Raw genomic sequence first — 17,421 nt, forward strand, 5'->3', positions numbered from 1 at the left:
ATAAAATAAAATAGGATTCAAAAGCAAAAACAAAACAAAACAAAACAAAAAACCACAATCTGAATTTTTTTTTCTTAGAGAGAGAGTCAAACCAAGAAGCAGACTCTTTTTTTTTTAAAGATTCTCTTTATTTATTCATAGAGACACAGAGAGAGAGGCAGAGACACAGGCAGAGTGAGAAGCACGCCCCCTACAGAAAGCCTGACGTGGGACTCGATCCCGGGTCTCCAGGATCACACCCCAGGGTGCAGGTGGCACTAAACTGCCGCACCACCGGGGCTGCCCACAATCTGAATTCTTAACATGCTACCCTACCTCTGGATAATTTGGCTTCTCTATGGAATTCAGAAAACATTTGTCGTTTATTCCACTGCTAAATATGTAGCCTCTGTGGAGTCAGACCCCATATCCAACCTGGTCCTGACACTTAAAGATCAAGTAAACTTTAGTAAATCATTTAAGGACTGGGTTCTGGTTTCTTCGCTTATAAAGTAATGATACTAGCAGGTACCCTGAAGAAAGATGGTTGAGGATCAAAGTCCTGGCTGGAACTGGTGCTCACACAGTAACAGGACATTAAAATTCTACAGCTTGACAAACGGTACAAACATAAGCAATCTTCTTAAATTTTTAAAAAAGGAAAATAGTTTTTCTCTTATATGAGATAAAAAGTCAGTTATTTTCCACTAACTTTTAAAAGGAGATCATTTTTTAAAATGTAAGTTACGGGGATCCCTGGGTGGCGCAGCGGTTTGGCGCCTGCCTTTGGCCCAGGGCGCGATCCTGGAGACCCGGGATCGAATCCCACGTCAGGCTCCTGGTGCATGGAGCCTGCTTCTCCCTCTGCCTGTGTCTCTGCCTCTCTCTCTATCTCTCTGTGACTATCATAAATAAATAAAAATTAAAAAAAAAAATTTAAAAAAAAATAAATAAAATAAAATGTAAGTTACTAGGCAGTCATAGCATTTACGTCTCATTTTTGAGTTTCTGTGACTGGCTTAGAATGACTCACAATCCTTCACAGATTTCCTGACCCCAGAACAGAACTGTCTCAAGGCCCCACCCCCTGAAACCAACCTGACTGCCCAGGACCCACACCCACACTCACTACCCATCAATCAAAAATGTCCCCATGTACCTGTAATCTGTTACTTGGTACCAACGTCACATCAATGGAAAAAGCTACTTAAAACCCCATCTTCTATCTCCTCAAGTGTCTAAACACAAAACCCAATGCTGTTCAAGATGTGCCTCACAACACTGGGTGAAGACCGCCAAGGTGCAGATGCCCGAGTGCCAGTGATAGGGACATAAGAGACTTGTCACACCATTCTCTGAGTTCTTACATTTCCTTGGAAGCTTCCATGTGAGAAAACTTTCATCTTATATGTATGATGAAGATAAAATGGATTGTCATCTGCTACAATCCTTCCAAGTGGGAGACCATGTGAACACCTGGTCGTGTCCTATTTGAATGCTACTGTTTCTGAAACTCTTTTAGCTTCCCAAATTCTAGCGTGCCCAGGAGCCAGCTTGGATTTGGAACTGAAAGCCACTTAAATGACTGCTTCCTTGTAATCGGGCACAGAGAGGCTGCGTAGCTGCTTAGACATTACACTTTGTAACCCCCTTATCTCGCAGAATATTTCACCATCACAAGTCATTACTGCTGCTTATTAATGTGGTCAAAAAGAAGGTCACTAATTCCAGTGGTACATGACAAGAAATGCAAAGACCTGAGGAGCTGACCAGAATGTGTGCGAGTGCATGCAGATCAGCTCCACGCAGGCGGGATGTGGTAACTGGGCACTGGGCGACATATGAGAGCTGGCCAGCAGATGCTGTGGGGCCACCGCGCACACTCCGTCTTCTGTAAGTCCTGGGGGCTGAGTGTCTGCGTGGACACGGGGCCACGCTGTCAGGTGTTCCACAGGGCCTGGCACCATAGGTGCCCCATTCTGGAATACTGACGTCGGAAAAATGAGTGAGCATCACGGTGGCCCAGTGAGAACTGCTGGTGCCTCGGGGCCATGGGGAAGGTGCAGGCTCAATACAGACTTGAGGCTAAAAATTGACCCACAGGCTTTGTCCTGAGGCTGCTCCTTCTCCAATGGGCCAGGGTGTAGGTAGCAGTGGGCTGTTCTGGGGAAGACAGGATATACCCATAAGTCCACAGGAACACTATCTGTCCACATCTAATTGGTAAAAGTAATCTTCCCTTGTCAATGACCAGAAGTGACACAGCTTTCTCAGAGGAATGGGGTGACGGTATAGCCTGTGCCTAGTATTTAATGTGTGGTGTCCTGCGGACAGAGTGGGGAGCCACCTGCATTTTGTGCCCAAAGTACGAGTCTATGAACTGACGAAGCAGCACCTGGGCCTTCTGGTGAACTGGGATCTGCTTGCACGTGAGCTCTAGCAGGCCTTGGGCACCACAAGGGGGACGTGCTGAGGAGAAGGTTCTGGTTTCTCCTTCATCCTAGACACCTGCCCAGCATGTCTCCCCCAGAAAGGACACCCAACTCTAATCAATCCTTGACTGCCAACCTCGGCACTTCCATGGAGCGGGTCCAAAGCTGAGCCTGGTGAGGCTTGTTCAGCCCTGGTGTAATTTTTCACATGATAAAAGCTCTCTGAGTCAATGAGATCAAGCTTATTGAGGAGGGGCATCTACGCGCAGATGAATGCTCAGCCAGCAGTCTTCTTATAAGACAGAAGCTTTCTTCCTGAGAAAACATGGCCACCTCACAGCAAACATTCTCCGGACTTGTCCAGGCTTAGGCTGTACAAATTAAGTTTTGTTTTTGTTTTTTTTTTCCCATCCATCCTGAGGTGCTTTTAAATGAAAGCAATCATGTGTTCTGGATGCCACTGGGGCGGACAGACATCCAGACCACTGTCCACCCGGCCAATAGCTTGGGGCAAGTCCTTGGCCTTCCAGGCCTTCTCTTCTGCACAGAATCTGGTGAGCAGTAGAGGCTGTGCTGTATGCGATTTCTCCTTAAATGACACAGCATCATCTCCCGTGGACAGGTGCCACAACACTGGCCCGGCCTCCTGAGGAGGGGCGACCCTTCCTGGAACAAGGAGCGTAGACGCAGGGCCCCTCCTGCTTTGAGCAGAGACACAGGCTCCGACCTTCTGTGTGGCCTTAGCCAGACCTGCCTCTTGCAAGGATGTTGACTCAGTTCTTCCCACTCTGAAGGAGCTTTCAGGACAAGGACTCATCGTGAAAGCCCCTGGGGCATGGCGATTGTGTCTCAAACCAGTCCTGCCTGCACCCCTTGCAGTGTTGCCTTTGTTGGAAACCAGGGCAGTCCCAGGGATCCCAGTGTGGGTGGAGCAGCCAAGGATGGTGGGCACCATGAACCACCCCAGGGACAGAGAAGGTGGCAGGAAAACGAGGCACCTCCAAGTCACTATGCGAGTATTTGGGGGAAAAATGAAAATAATAGATTGGCTCTAAAACTTGAATCAGGGATCCCTGGGTGGCGCAGCGGTTTAGCGCCTGCCTTTGGCTCAGGGCGCGATCCTGGAGACCCGGGATTGAATCCCACGTCGGGCTCCCGGTGCATGGAGCCTGCTTCTCCCTCTGCCTATGTCTCTGCCTCTCTCTCTCTCTGTGACTATCATAAATAAATAAAAATTAAAATAAAATAAAATAAAATAAAAATAATAAAATAAAACCTGAATCAGAGGACAAAAGAATGGGAAGTAGAAACCACTGCTCTTAGTTATCTCCCCAACACCAATGAGGCTTTCTGTCCTAAATAAGGGATCCTTTGGCTTCCAGCCACATTCTGCCAGATGCATCAAGAAGGCCCTCAGTTCACCCCAATCCATGAGGGGCTATGTTTTCTAGAAGGTTCCTCCACGCAGCCCTGCACAGAACTTTGCACAGTGACCTGAAGGCACTGGGGCTGGGACTTCCGAGGCCAGGCTGTGTCCCAGGAGGGAGAGACCAGCTGCATCAGGAAGCCTCCAGTGGCGGAAGGGCCCTACAAATGTCCTGTGGGCCCGACCCAGGGCAGTGTGGGTGGTTTCCTGCCCTGCCGCCTGCCCTGACCAGCTCATACAGCGCCCACGGCAGTGGTGTCAGGTGCGTGTCCCTGGTTCTCAAAGCATTTGAGCCGCACAGGATCTGATTTAAGAAATGTGTTTGAGGGATCCCTGGGTGGTGCAGCGGTTTGGCGCCTGCCTTTGGCCCAGGGCGCGATCCTGGAGACCTGGGATCGAATCCCACGTCGGGCTCCCGGTGCATGGAGCCTGCTTCTCCCTCTGCCTATGTCTCTGCCTCTCTCTCTCTCTCTCTCTCTGTGTGACTATCATAAATAAATTTAAAAAAAAAATTTTTTTTAAATTTAAAAAAAAAAAAAGGAAAGAAATGTGTTTGAGAGTCCTTCTCTGTTTCGGGAGCACCAGTAACAGGCTCTTTGGTAAGCTCTACCTGAGACTGTGTCAGTTCACACAGGTCACCACTGTCAAGATCTGCCCTGGGTAAGGTCCTGCTTGGTCACATTTCCCATTATTTATCTGTTTGGGTGACCGAGTGCCATGCTTGTTGCTCAGGGTTTTGTGATGACCAATCTGCTTATCCACACGATGACTATGGTGATTAAAGCTGCTGTCATCATCGTCACTACTGTTATTTTTATGACAGTTTTAAATAGAATAAATCCATTAAAAAATGCCTTGAAAAGCAAAGGTTTTTCTGTTCTCAAATATTCTTAACAAACTTAGAGCAATCTTTGATAGTTTACAAAGAATTTAATAGGGCTACCATGCACATCGAGACATATGGGACATCCATGTATGGAGCAGGTGTGCCCGCCACACAGGTGTGCACACACACCAGGGGGTGGGGCATGTTAGGTCCAGTGAGCCCACCACATAGCTGTGCATAGCCAGCCAGGCATGTACCTCTAAAGGGAAAGTTCTCCAGAATCTGGGAAGCCATCATTTACCTTGTTTGTTCAAAGCCAGCTACTAAATTCCCCACCCCATTCTGGAGAGCCATTGAGGGGTTCCTCTGCAAGTGTGTGAAGTACAGTTCCGCTCCTGCTCTCCAGTCGAGGAGAACAGCACTTCACTAGAGTGGGGACACCACAATCATGGTCTTCCTGTGGCTGTTACGACACTGACTGCCTAACAGACTGCGACACACGCTCAGTGTTCTGTCTACGAGGTGGATGCACGTACCTCCTCCCACCAGTGACATCCAGGGTCATCTCTAGAGATGAGGAGCCCCTGGTGTGGGCTGGGGACTTGGGACGGGCATGTGGCCACACAGCAAACACGTAAGTGGCCATGGTAGGCCTCCCATGTTCTTGGCATAATTAAAGAGAAGTGGAGGACAGGTGGTCCCCACACAGGATGCATGGCTCACCAGCTGGGGGAACAAGCTGCAGGACAAGTGGGCCAGCTCGAGTGGGCGCCAACCACAGTGCTCGGTGGGTGGGCAGCAGCCACGGCAATGGTAACCATAGGGCCTGTGGGAAACAGAATCCCAGGAAACAGCTCACCTTGGAAGAGACTATTCTGTTGTCGGGGTGCCTCTGCAGGATGTAGGCCTCAGCACCAGGCGGGGGCTCCTTGTGCCCCACGTAGATGGTCCGACTGTCCACCCAGTTCTCTTCTCCAGCACACTACAGAATACAGAGCAGCATTAGCACAGGGACAGCTCCTCCCCAGAGTACCAGCTGCACTGCAAGTCCCCATCAACAGAACCTGTGTGGGGCCAAGGCCCAAGCTTCCTCCATCTCACCCAACCCCCATGGGAGTGGCCTGAGCAGGTGGTCTGCACCCCCAGCCAGAGCCGCTGGTCGTCAGGGGAAAGAACGCAGCTGGGCTCAGTGGGATCCTCGGGCTTCCAACAGAAAGGACAGCAGCCGTTGGAAACATGGAGCAGGTCTCTAACAAGAGGGTAAAAGTGGGCATTCAGGACAGAGGTGTGAGCCCTCCAGTATCTCCCTACTCAACGGCTCTCCTGGGAAGAGAGAAGGCTGGGGTGCTATTCAAAGTGTCGTGCCCACCAGGCACTTGGTAAGCATCTTCTGACCAGAAGGACCTTTACAACCCTCTACCAACCCTGCACTGTCAGCACAGAGGAGCCTAAGACACCACAGCTACCGATTCAGCCTCACATAGCAGCCCCCTCAGCCCCTGGCCCCCCAGGCCGGCCACCCAGCTCAGGGTCCTGCCCCACCAGGCGGCCTGCTGGGGTGCTGTAAGCAGGGTGAAGTAGGGGTCGATGTGATGGGATGGGAGGAAGAGTGGGTCAGGCCAGAGCTCTGGCTCCCACGTCACTGAGACACAAGCCTCAGCATCTCCATGGCGCCTGAGGACAGCGTCTGCTCCTCGCTCATGGCTGCTGCTGCCAACAATGAACAGAAGCAGGAAGTGAAGCAGGAGCCACGCAGGAGCCCAGGGTGGTCTGTCCCTGCTCGCTCCTGTGCCCACCCACTGTGGGCAGGGAGCCTCCACTCTTGAAGCTGCACAGACGGGTAATGCAAGCAACCCGTGTCTCTGCCGGCTGAGGGACGAGAGCCTCGTGTCGCCTTGGTCTGGTTTTTTGCTCACGCGCCCCCATGTTTGCCCATCTACCACCCTCTCAGGGGCAGGAGCCCACAGGTGGGGGCTGTGCCCCCAGCAGCACAGCACGTATAGCCGCTGTCAACGCTGCCTTTGTGCTCTCCATCAGGGCCTGGCTTTGTGAGGCATCCAAGCAGACTAGAGGCACAGACAAGACAAGCCCCATAACCCCACCCATGTTTCCAGAGACACTCAGTATGGATGTGGGAAACGCAAGACCCTGGGAGAGAACGGGTGGCCCCTCCTCAGCAGGAAGTCAGGATGTGGCCCCCCCAGAAACCCTGCACTACGAGGGCCAGGCCGTATCCGTGGCAGTGCGAGCCCTCCCCCACCGCCCCACGCCCTTCCTGCTACCATTTCAAGGATGCTGACTAAAATGCCTGTGTGACAGCTTTGTAAATAAATCTCGGTATGTGAGATTTAAGAAAAGAGAGTCCCTGGTATCCCTTTACTTCTCAAGACACAACCACAGGGGCTCCTCATTCCCATGGATTCATGTACTTGTGTTCAAAAAGAATATGTAATAAAAGAACTAGGAGAGGAAAGAAAAGCATAAAGACCTAACTTTTAATACAAAAATGAAAATCCTGAAAACCTTTCCCCAGCCACTGGCTTTCAGGCCTGACCCTGGCCACAGACACTCCAATCCTTGCAGCAGGCAGGCAGAGGTACCCACTGTGCCCAAAGCACATCCACATCTCAAGGGAGGTGCAGTCAGGAGGAATGCTATCACTTCATATTCTCCGCACTGTCTAGAGGTCACCCACTATTTTAATATGATCATAATGCCTCGTACACGACCACCCAGATTGGAGCTATTTTACCTACTGCACATTGGGATGCTACTTCTGCCTGAGGGACGTGACCAGGAAAGACACTGAGCAGCAACAAGCAGCGGGGCCTCCCTAAATCACTGCAATGAAAAATCCACCTGGAAGGAACCATGTACCTACTGGGTGAAAGCTCAGCGTGGCATCGGGACGCTCCCTTCCTGCTCCCTGAAGGACACAAAAAAGCAACAAGTCACCAGCCTCTGGAAGGCCCTGCTGCCCTGAACAGGTCACAACTCAGTGGACCACAAGGCCATCCGTGAGGTGATGCTTCCAACTGCCCTTGCTCACCGTGTGGTCAGCATCGCAAGCCCAGGGAGGGGCCCCAAGGGAAGACCCTTCCCGAGGTCAGGAACCTGCAGGGGATCTCACGTGTGGCCCTGACAGGCAGAAAGCGTCTCCAGGTTCAGATCAAGACCAAGATGAGTTCTGAGGGCTGTTCTCTGCACAAATGTCCCGCTCTAAGAACCCCGAATGTACAGAACATGTACACAACGCAACCAACAAGGCGCTCCTGAGAAAGCCTGGCTCGGGTCACACCCACGTCACACACGTGTCCTGCGGCTGACTGGCTCCCTAAATATGGACGCGTAGCTCAATACTTCTGTGTCTGGTTTGGTCAGCAAGACTGTGCTTCTCGGTACATTCAGTGATGAAAACAAACTTATCAGCCCCGATTATATAACTTCATGACTTAGCCAGTCCTGACCCGCACATCAGCCACATAGTCCGCCGTCCAGCACTGGTACACTCAGAAGGGCAGTCATGTCACTCAGAGCTCTGAGCATGATGCTGTGGGCATCATGAAACCTCCGAGGTCAGGGAGACAGAGACACCAGCCTCATCGGAGACAGGACCAGCGCTGCCACCCAACACAGCCTCCAGGACCTCCCCCACAGTGTGGGGGGCTGGAGATGCACATCAGCAATGCAAGGCTGATGCCAGCAGGAGGTGCTCTCTCTCAGCTCCCAGGGGGCCCAAGAGGATAGCACCCGCAAGCCCTGAAGGCTGCCCTAAATCCAATCCCAAGTGCACATCTAAGCTGCGGGAACGGGCCCCGGTGCTCTGTGGCCTGCAGCATGCAGACCCACGCCTGCACTGCCCAGAGTGCCCTGGGCTCACCACTGCGGACAGGCAGCTGCCGCCTGGCCAGGTCCCAAGCCACCAGACTCACACAGAGGAGGGGAAGGAGTCTTCCTTCTGTCACAAACAGAAACGAGGGGGAAAACCATAGGACATACAGCGGCTGATGGAAGAAAGCGCAGCATCTGGGAGATCACCAGCATGCATGGTGGTGAGGTGGGTACCCTGTTCCAGAAAACAGGCTCCAGGAGAACCACTAATGAGGAGAGCTTCCGGCAGCGAGCAAGATCAGTGGAGAGCAGACCCCACGTGTGCCACGGGGCGCCGCTGTCTTCACCCAACGTACCCACCAGCATGTCCGTGTGCACATGATGCCATGCCCTGAAGTGATGGCACAACGCTCTGCCGGCCACACACTGCAGAGGACCCGGTACTTCTGTCCCTGTGAGCCAGGAATAAAACTTCCACTTTTGTTCCAGAGCACAGAACACACTACAGACAAATAGAACTGCTTCGCTCACTCATGCAGTTTATTTATGTCCAACCTAAAAGCACACAAGCAGACACTGTGGTTCGTGTGATGGACTGTGAGTTCCCAATGACTCTTAAAATGCTAGTCACGGCATGAACGGGTATAGACATGGCTCTGTCAGCAGAGAGCTCCTGTTCACACAGCAACCCCTCCATCCTCCACACCCATTGTGACAGAGCAGCCTTCCCTCATGTGGACCTAATGTCTGGCCCATTCAAATTACTAAACGAACATTCAGGTAAGCTGTTGATCAACAGGGCACCTGGTGTTCCATATCCTGCTGGCGGGAGACACAGACGGAAACTGCAAGGACACATGGCTTCATGTGCCCTGGGCGGTGACAACAGAGACGAGGGCACGCAGGGAGGCTGTGGGGACGGGGCTGCCTGTCACCGGCGGGGATCGTGCAGCGGTGCAGCCGCTGTGGGAGATGGTCGCCACTTCCCCAGAAAGGCAAGTGTGCCACAGTTGCCACATGGCCCAGCGATCCCAGTACGTGGTGTATATGGAGAAATGGAAGCAATGTCCACATAATTGCATGTACACGTGTGTTCACACCAGCGTCGTTTGGAGCAGCCAAGAGGTGGGAACAACCCGAATGTCACTCAGCTGATGGACAGACACAGAGGGCTGGTTTACCCACACAACGGACTCATCACTCAACCATGAGGAGGACGCATGCTACAGCATGGGTGAACATGGAAACTACATAAAGGAAGGAAACGGAGATAAAAGGTGACACACCATAGGGTCTCATTCACGTGAAATGTCCAGGACGGGCAGATCTGCAGAGACTGTGCTTGCCCAGGGCTGGGCGAATAACTGCTAATGGTTTCTTTTGGGATGAGGAAAATGCTCTGATTGGGGGTGTGAACATGTTCCAACAGACACTGATGAGTCGCATACATGCAAAGCCCTGTGGTACGCAGGTTACACCTTAGCAGTGATACAGCAGATACTCATGCTTCCTGGGTGGCTGTGCAGTCTACATGCACACGAGCTCACCACTTCTCACTTCAGGAACACACGGTGGTGGCGGCGCCGTCGGAGATCACACAGCTCCTGTGCATGCCTCCCATCCGTCCTTGGCTTCTGCTGGCCCTTCTTCATTTTCTTGGAGGGAGAGGTCAGCCTTGTGTCTGAACCGCTTCCCCTTCCAGTCGCCCGTGTAGGCTCTAGAAACTCAGATGTAAAGGTCTCACAGTAACTGTTTCAGGAAGTGAAAGCTATAGCAGGGAACATGACCTGGTGGGATCTCGTACAACAGGCCTCGTGTCTGACGCACACAGTCATGCCTCTGCAAATGGCACATCCCTCAGCGAAAGAGGAAGGATGCACGGTAGGCTCACAGGGGACCTGCCAACACTGCTCACCTGGCAGGTCTCAGTGGCGGCTATGGTGGCAGGGGCTTCAGAAACTGCTCAGTTGGCCTGCCTCTTCTCAGGGCCTTCGAGTGGCCAGAGCTGCCTTTGCGTGAGCCCTCCACGCGTCAGCCCTCCATGCGTCAGCACCTGCTCACCTGCCTGGGATGAGCAGATGCACCTATGGGTGGGTGGGAAGCTGGGGCCATGCTGAGCAAGCCCATCAGATCCACTTCCACGACTCCCACGACAGTAGACGAGCAAACAGGAAGGATGTCAAGGGCCAGGGCGGGAAGACAGCCCTGCAGGCGGCAGCCCAGGGGCCCGAGTGGCAGCAGGATGGAAACTTCTGGGGAAGTCTGGGTGAGCCTGGAGGGTACAGGCAGACGGGACGAGCAGGAAAGAGGAGAAAGCAGCAACCGCCCGCAGCCCTCAGCAGCCCGGAGCCCCATGGCAGCTGCACCCCCACCTCCTGGGAGAATGCAGCGTTTTGAGAAAGGGTCTCTGTCGTGAGCCAGGAGCCACGGAGGAAATGTCACCACACATCACACTGACCCAGCTCCCTGAACATCCTGCAGGGCTCCTTCCCTTGATCCTCCTTCTCTAAAGATGGTTTTACGTTTGGATCAATTCATCAGTGTCCGAGAACCCCACATCTGTGTTCATGGGAGTGGTAGTGCAGTGTTCCTGATGGCATGGTGCTGGTGGTCGATGGCCAGCGACCTCAGGGACGGGCTGAACATGGGCCAATGTCCGTCTGTGTTTATGGGACATGCGGTTCTGTGGGATCTGGGGTGCAGGGCTCAAGTCAGAGACTGGCCCACTCAGACTTCAGTAGAACCTGCCATCTGATGGGAACCAATCCCAAACCAAAAGCCACCATGTGGGGGCCTGGGCCCCAACCGGAAGATGTCAGAACAGGCAGCAGCAGAGTGGCCTAAACAGCGTCCAATTAACTGGCTTCTTGAAAACGAGTCACAGTACTAGACCAAGTGACCATGTGGTCTCACCCACAGCTAAGAGTAAAGGACGAAGAGAGCAGAGCAGTGCCTAGGAGGTCAGGAAAGCTGGGGCACCGGGTCCTGAAACCTCGTGCATGTTCCCAGCAATGAAGGGAGGGGTCCCGGCCCCGTCCTGTTCTCTCACTGACTGTGCCATGGGGATGGACATGGTGGGGGTGTGACGAGGAGGGACTGGCCAAGTAGCCAGGGACACACAGACTTCAGGATGAACCCAGAGGGAGAAAGAAGAAAGGATCTTCATCCAAGCAGACCAGAGGGCCCTCCTAGGCAGGTCGGGGCAGGACCTCAGCCTGAAGCAAGACCAGGGCACCCTGAGTGGGTGGGGGCCCCTGGGCTCTCGGGCTGGCCCTGTTGGAAGTGGGGGCCAAGTTCCAGCGGTCAGTGGCTGCTGGATCTTTCTGGGCTGCGGACAGAGCTGCAGCATCGGGCTGGCCTGGCTCCTGTGACCATCATTGAGGATGGTCGTATGCTCCAAACATGCTCACATATACTGGGGGGAGAGGGTGCCCCCACATGGGGAATTCAAACACACATTCTAGAGTACAGAAATAACCACCAGATTTAATGAGTGTTAACGCTTTTGTCATAATTGTACAGGTGAATTTTTTAAGAAAGTAATTAGAAATAGAGATTTTTAATAAGTCATTTGAAAGCTTTCTTAAAATCTCCGACACAAAAACGTCATGTCCCTAACTTGCCGCAGGGGTGGGCCAGCCCAGAGATACCAGTGTCCAAGAGAACCAGAGTCCTCCAGGCGCCACGGACCGAACACAGCTTCAGGCTGTTAGAAGCCCATTCCATGTCCGCCCTAACCCACTTCTGTGTCAAGCAGTGGACACAGCGCCCTCTGAAACCACACACAGGAGGGAGGCCACCATCCTGAGGGGGGGTACCGAGCTCCCCTACAGAGCTGAGTCTATCGGCAGCAGCACCCCTCCTGCCAGGCCCGAGTGCCGACCGCTCTGCACACAGGTCATGTCTGTCCCACCATGGGCAGTCCACACTCCTCTCCAGTTCCAAGGCTGTGCACACAGTACTTTCAAACCACCTTTACTCCAGAGTGACGTGTGCTTTCTGACTCTCCCTCTGAGCCGGTTATCATATCTGATTCCCTCACAATGAGCAAAATATCACCTCACATTTGTGTTTGCACGAGAATCACAGTTGTCCGTGGGGTGGGTATCCCACAGTTTGGAATCCGACCTTAAGTGAAGTTCGAGTACAGTCCTGGGGTTTCTGTGAACAGATTCAGGCTCTGCCTGAAGTTCTCACTCTCCAGTGCGCCCATATGAGCAGGACCAGGAATGTTCCAGAAAATAAGAAAACAGAACCCTGATCACACTGCCATATCAGAGCAACCTAAGGAAAGAAGCAAGAACACAGGCTGGCACCTTCCTGACACCGCTGACGGCCCACCTCACCACAGCCCAGACACCAGTCAGCAGGGAAGGCCCGGTTTCACCCCCATTGGCAACCATCAGTGGCCACACCAGGCAAAGCCTTCGTGGCTCCCTGGGGGCCAGCAAACCATCCGCCCTTCTTCGTATAGGGACAGGACTGGCACGGCCACACACTTGCTCCTGGGAAGGCCGCGGCTGGCTCTGCAGATGCTCCCAGGCGGAGCTGGCTCCCCGTGTCGGGGGCTGTGGTCTCAGAGCACACATGGGGCCCTGCTGTGTGCTGTGCAGGGCGTTAGTGACAGGCTGGGGCGGGTACAGCCTTGCGCAGCAGGGCTCTGGGGAGGACACCCAGATGCTCCAAACCCAGGGCAACACTCGCACACGCACCTGGGACGCACCGGGCCACAGAGGCTGGGGCCTGGCTCTGTGAGGGGGGACTCGCCCAACACCCTCCTGGCACTGGAGTGTCCAGTCACCACCTCCTCCATCAGCTTCTGACCTCAGATGCTCCCAGCACTTAAACAAGGAAGAGCCTGACACAGAGCAGCTTCAAAGCCTGGTGGCTCTTTCCCCAGACCTCCCAACACCTAACAAATAGGATGTCTATAAATACCACCCCCCACACAACGCTGTTCTAGGAAGACTCCTAAGCAGGGAATCATTCTAACAGGACCCCAATAGTCATGCCAAACTCGTTTCTCCCGTGGGTGAGATGCAGGTCATCATGGAACTGCAGATGGGATGGGGACCACAGAGCGCCAAGCACACATCCCGGAGCAGGAGTCGGGAAGCAGTTCCCGCCTGTGCACTCCCCACTCGGCCGCAGCCCTCAACCAAAGCTTGGTGGTGCCACCTGGGAGGAGAACTGGCAGGTCCCCTGAGCAGGGTGACCTTACACCTTCACCCCGACGCAGATCGTCGGTAGGAGTCCCTCAAGGTCTACAAGTATAACAGCCCCGAACAACCACACCCCACGGGCACAGAGCTTTCCCCTAAATATCTCTGTCCATTGGTGCCCTTGGGGGCATAGTCTAGGAACTCCACCGAAGAAATGAAATTCAGGGGCGCCTGAGGGGCTCCATCAGTGAAATGTCTGCCTTCAGCTTGGGTCATGGTCTCAGGATCCTGGGATTGAGTCCTACCTCAGGTTTCCTGCTCAGTGGAATCTGCTTCTCCCTCTGCCTCTGCTCTTCCCCCTGCTCATTCTCTCTCGCTTGCGCGCGCTCTCTCTCTCTCTCTGTATCTTAAATAAATAAATAAATAAAATCTCAAAATAAAATTAAACTCAGAAGTTCAGTGACTGGTGCAGGGGTACTGAGCACAGTAGTGAAGACCTGGCCTGGAAGGAAGTCTATGGATTAAGAAACCAAGTCACAGCAACAGTCAAGTCTCCAAACCCACAGTGGGCAAGGATTCACCTTGAAAGGTTACTCACACCTGCTCAGAGATGCGATTCCCAGACATGCATGAGGACAAGCTCATCCCCAAATGTGGGGCAGAACCTGCCAAGCACTGAAGTCCTGACCCTGGCGCTTCCTGACATGGAGAGAACGGATACTGCTGTCTAGGAGGGCGCCAGGCATATGTTCCAGGCTTCTGGAGAAGTCCACAGAGCTGGACGCCGTCTGGGCTTGACAAGTTTGCATGAAGGAGAAAGAACATAAACTATAACAAACCCAGTGGTTCTCAAACTCTGAGATAAGAAATATATTTTACTTTATTTTTTTAAGATTTGAGAGAAACAGGACAGAGAGCACTAGTTGGAGGGACAGAGGGAGTACTGAGCGTAGAGCCCCATGTGGGACTTGATCTCAGGACCCCGGGATCACGAGCTGAGCTGAAATCAAGAGTCGGAGTCTTCACTGACGGAGCCTCCCAGACACCTCCATGTTAGCACACTTAATTCAATCGTGACCTGTGTATACCCATGAATACAGGAGAAAGAAGCGTGGGGTCCCTGCCCCGTCGTGGTTCTGGTTCTGTTCTGGAAACCCTGGCTCTTGCTCACTGACCTGCAGCTGTGATCTGTGAAGCGTCGCTCGCGTGGACAGCATGTTCTCTATTGACCTCATGTTCTGACGGGCTCGGTGTCCTGTGCCTGCAATCTGTGTATCAGAATGTCAACTTCCTGAAGGGCCCTGATTAAAATAATGTCCAGAACGGGGTCTGTTTTCTCCCACGGTATCATCAACTTCCATTTCTCCAAAATGTAACAACCAGAGAGACGGGACAGCTCTTGGCTCTAACGCATCGCCCGGAACAGCCAGTTCATCAGCTGGGGTCTCCTCAGTCCTGAGCCTGGCGGCACCCAAAGCCTTCACTTCCCGACCTCTGACTTTACATAGACGACAAGATAGGAACCCACCAGGGGTCAGGGTTTCCAAAGGGAAGGAAACATCCTAGAACCGGGTATATGAAATTAGCTTTCATGAAATTTCTGTTAAACAGAGGTAAGTTAGGGATGCCTGAGTGGCTCAGAGGTTGAGCGTCTGCCTTCGGCTCAGGTCATGATCCCAGAATCCTGGAATGGAGTCCTGCATCTGGCTCCCGGCATGGAGCCTGCTTGTCCCTCTGCCTGTGTCTCTGCCTCTCTCTCTCTCTGTGTCTCTCATGAATAAATAAAATCTTTAAAAAAACTGAGGGGGACACTTAATGGGATGAGCGCTGGGTGTTATACTATATGTTGGCAAATCAAACTTCCATAAAAAAAATACATATATATATAATTTTTTTTAAATCTTAAAATGAATAAATAAAAAATAAACATGGGTAAGTTGAGGCCTGTGTGCCCTGTGCTTTGCATGGGCATCACCTGGCAGCCGTGGCCCCTGAAATCCCATGTGGACTCCGTGGTCCTGAGGGCCCAAGCAGCGGGAAGCACTGCCTCTCAGGGTCTGCGTCTCCTCGCTTTCACACGTCTAACATGTCATGTGGAGAATCTGTTTTATGTTCCCAAGAAACATTATCAACACTCTTTACAAATCTCCCTATTTCAAGGGTATTTACATCCTGCTGCTGAGCCAAATGGTAGATCATGTGTCCAAACTACAAATCTGGAGTTGTTTCAGCTAATTTTAAATCTACAAAGTGTCAAAATAAATCCACCTACCTACCTGTTTCTTGTCCCTAAACCAGCAGGAATCCTAAAGCCTCTGTGTCCCACTGGCCAGGACTATGCACAGTTAGAGGTCACAGGTAGGGCTTTGAAGTGTGCTCAGCCCCAGTCTCTCACCTCTGAGGGTCATGGAGGGAGATACCTTGTACCAGCAGCAAAGGGAGGGGCACTTGTCCTGCTTTGTCCCCCACCCCTTTGCCTGGGCACCTCTCTATGGGGATGCAGGCAGAGGACCTGAACCAGCAGGGACATGGGGTGGTCTATGGAGGCTGCACTGGGCTGGCACGGACCCATGGGGGGGCATGCTGGCACAGGCCTGGGGGGTGGCGCTGGCACGGACCCCGGGGGGGGGTGTTGGTACACAGGCCTGGGGGGGGTGCTGGCACGGACCTGTGGGGGTGCTGGTACAGACCCAGGGGGGGCCATGCTGGAACAGATCCAGGGAGGGCATCTGGAACAGACCTGGGGAGGGCATGCTGGCACAGGCCGGGAGGGTGTTGGCACGGACAGGGGGGACACCTTGGCACGGAACCAGGGAGGGCACACTGGCATGGACTCAGGCACGCACTGGTACGGACCCAGGGCGCACAGGTTATGGATCCCTCGTGCACGCAGGTCTGCTGACTGGAACACACAGCCCATGGCTGCAGTGCCCACCTCCCCTCTGGTCCCTGCATCACCTTGCTGTGGAATCTCCTCCTCGCCTCCAGAGAACAAGGCAGAGCGCGGTCAGGGTGGAGGTGGAGGAGGCTGCCGAGCCATGTGTGCCCCTCACGCAGGCCCTGGGTCACCCAGGGGGTGCTGCAGACGTGGACGACAGACAGACCTACCCACAGGGGCTGAGAACACGAGGAGTACCTGCACACCTTAATGCACAAGGACCAGCTCACCTGCCACGCGCGATCTTTCCAGGCCTGGCCTGGGATCCACACTGACCAGCAGGCATGCAGACAGCTCACCCCACAAAGCATCACCATCTACCAGCCGCCAAAGGGCACCGGGCTTGTCTGCTCAGGTGTAAGCACGGCCAGAACTGGCTGGGCCTGGAGCCAGCTGACCCCACGGCTCTGGTGGGAGTCTGGAGGATCCATGGAGCAGGCTCAGTCACTGAACAGAGCACAGCACCATTTGTATACCCTCCGCCTCCGACTCAGCAGCAGGTAAAGAACAGAGCTGTGGTCACAACACCCTCTTGCAGAGGCCAACTCCAGGGGGAAGCGAAGGGGGTTCCAGTCCGCAGCTCTATTCTGGAGGTGGGGGAGCAGGAGGTAGCCCCCACCTCATCGCCTGGGCGAGTGTAAGGAACTGAGCCTGACACCCACCCCGGGGACAGACGGGGGCTGTGGGCGATGACCTGAAGTGCCCCACGGATTCCTGTGTTCCTGGGGGACCTCAAAACATAGGTGAATGACAGGTCAAGCCTTTGCCTGAGTGGCCCCCAAGGGTACGTGAAAGGTCACCATGGCTCCCCTACAAACACAAACCAT

At 53.5% G+C, this 17,421-nt stretch overlaps 1 protein-coding gene across 8 annotated transcripts in view; it reads right to left on the minus strand.

Moving 5' to 3' along the window:
- ATP11A (ATPase phospholipid transporting 11A) overlaps positions 1 to 17,421 on the minus strand; it is a 130,950-nt gene that overhangs the window by 61,609 nt on the left and 51,920 nt on the right. For all 8 annotated transcript variants that reach the window (XR_005984033.1, XM_041730875.1, XM_041730873.1 and 5 more), the window contains exon 2: positions 5,523 to 5,645. Coding sequence is in view for 7 of the 8 variants with exons in the window: in XM_041730875.1 (XP_041586809.1) it covers positions 5,523 to 5,645 (123 nt within the window). In the remaining variant the exon portion in view is untranslated. The remainder of the gene's footprint in view (positions 1 to 5,522; positions 5,646 to 17,421) is intronic.

Source organism: Vulpes lagopus, chromosome 16, assembly GCF_018345385.1.
Source record: "Vulpes lagopus strain Blue_001 chromosome 16, ASM1834538v1, whole genome shotgun sequence".
NCBI classification, from domain to species: domain Eukaryota; kingdom Metazoa; phylum Chordata; class Mammalia; order Carnivora; family Canidae; genus Vulpes; species Vulpes lagopus.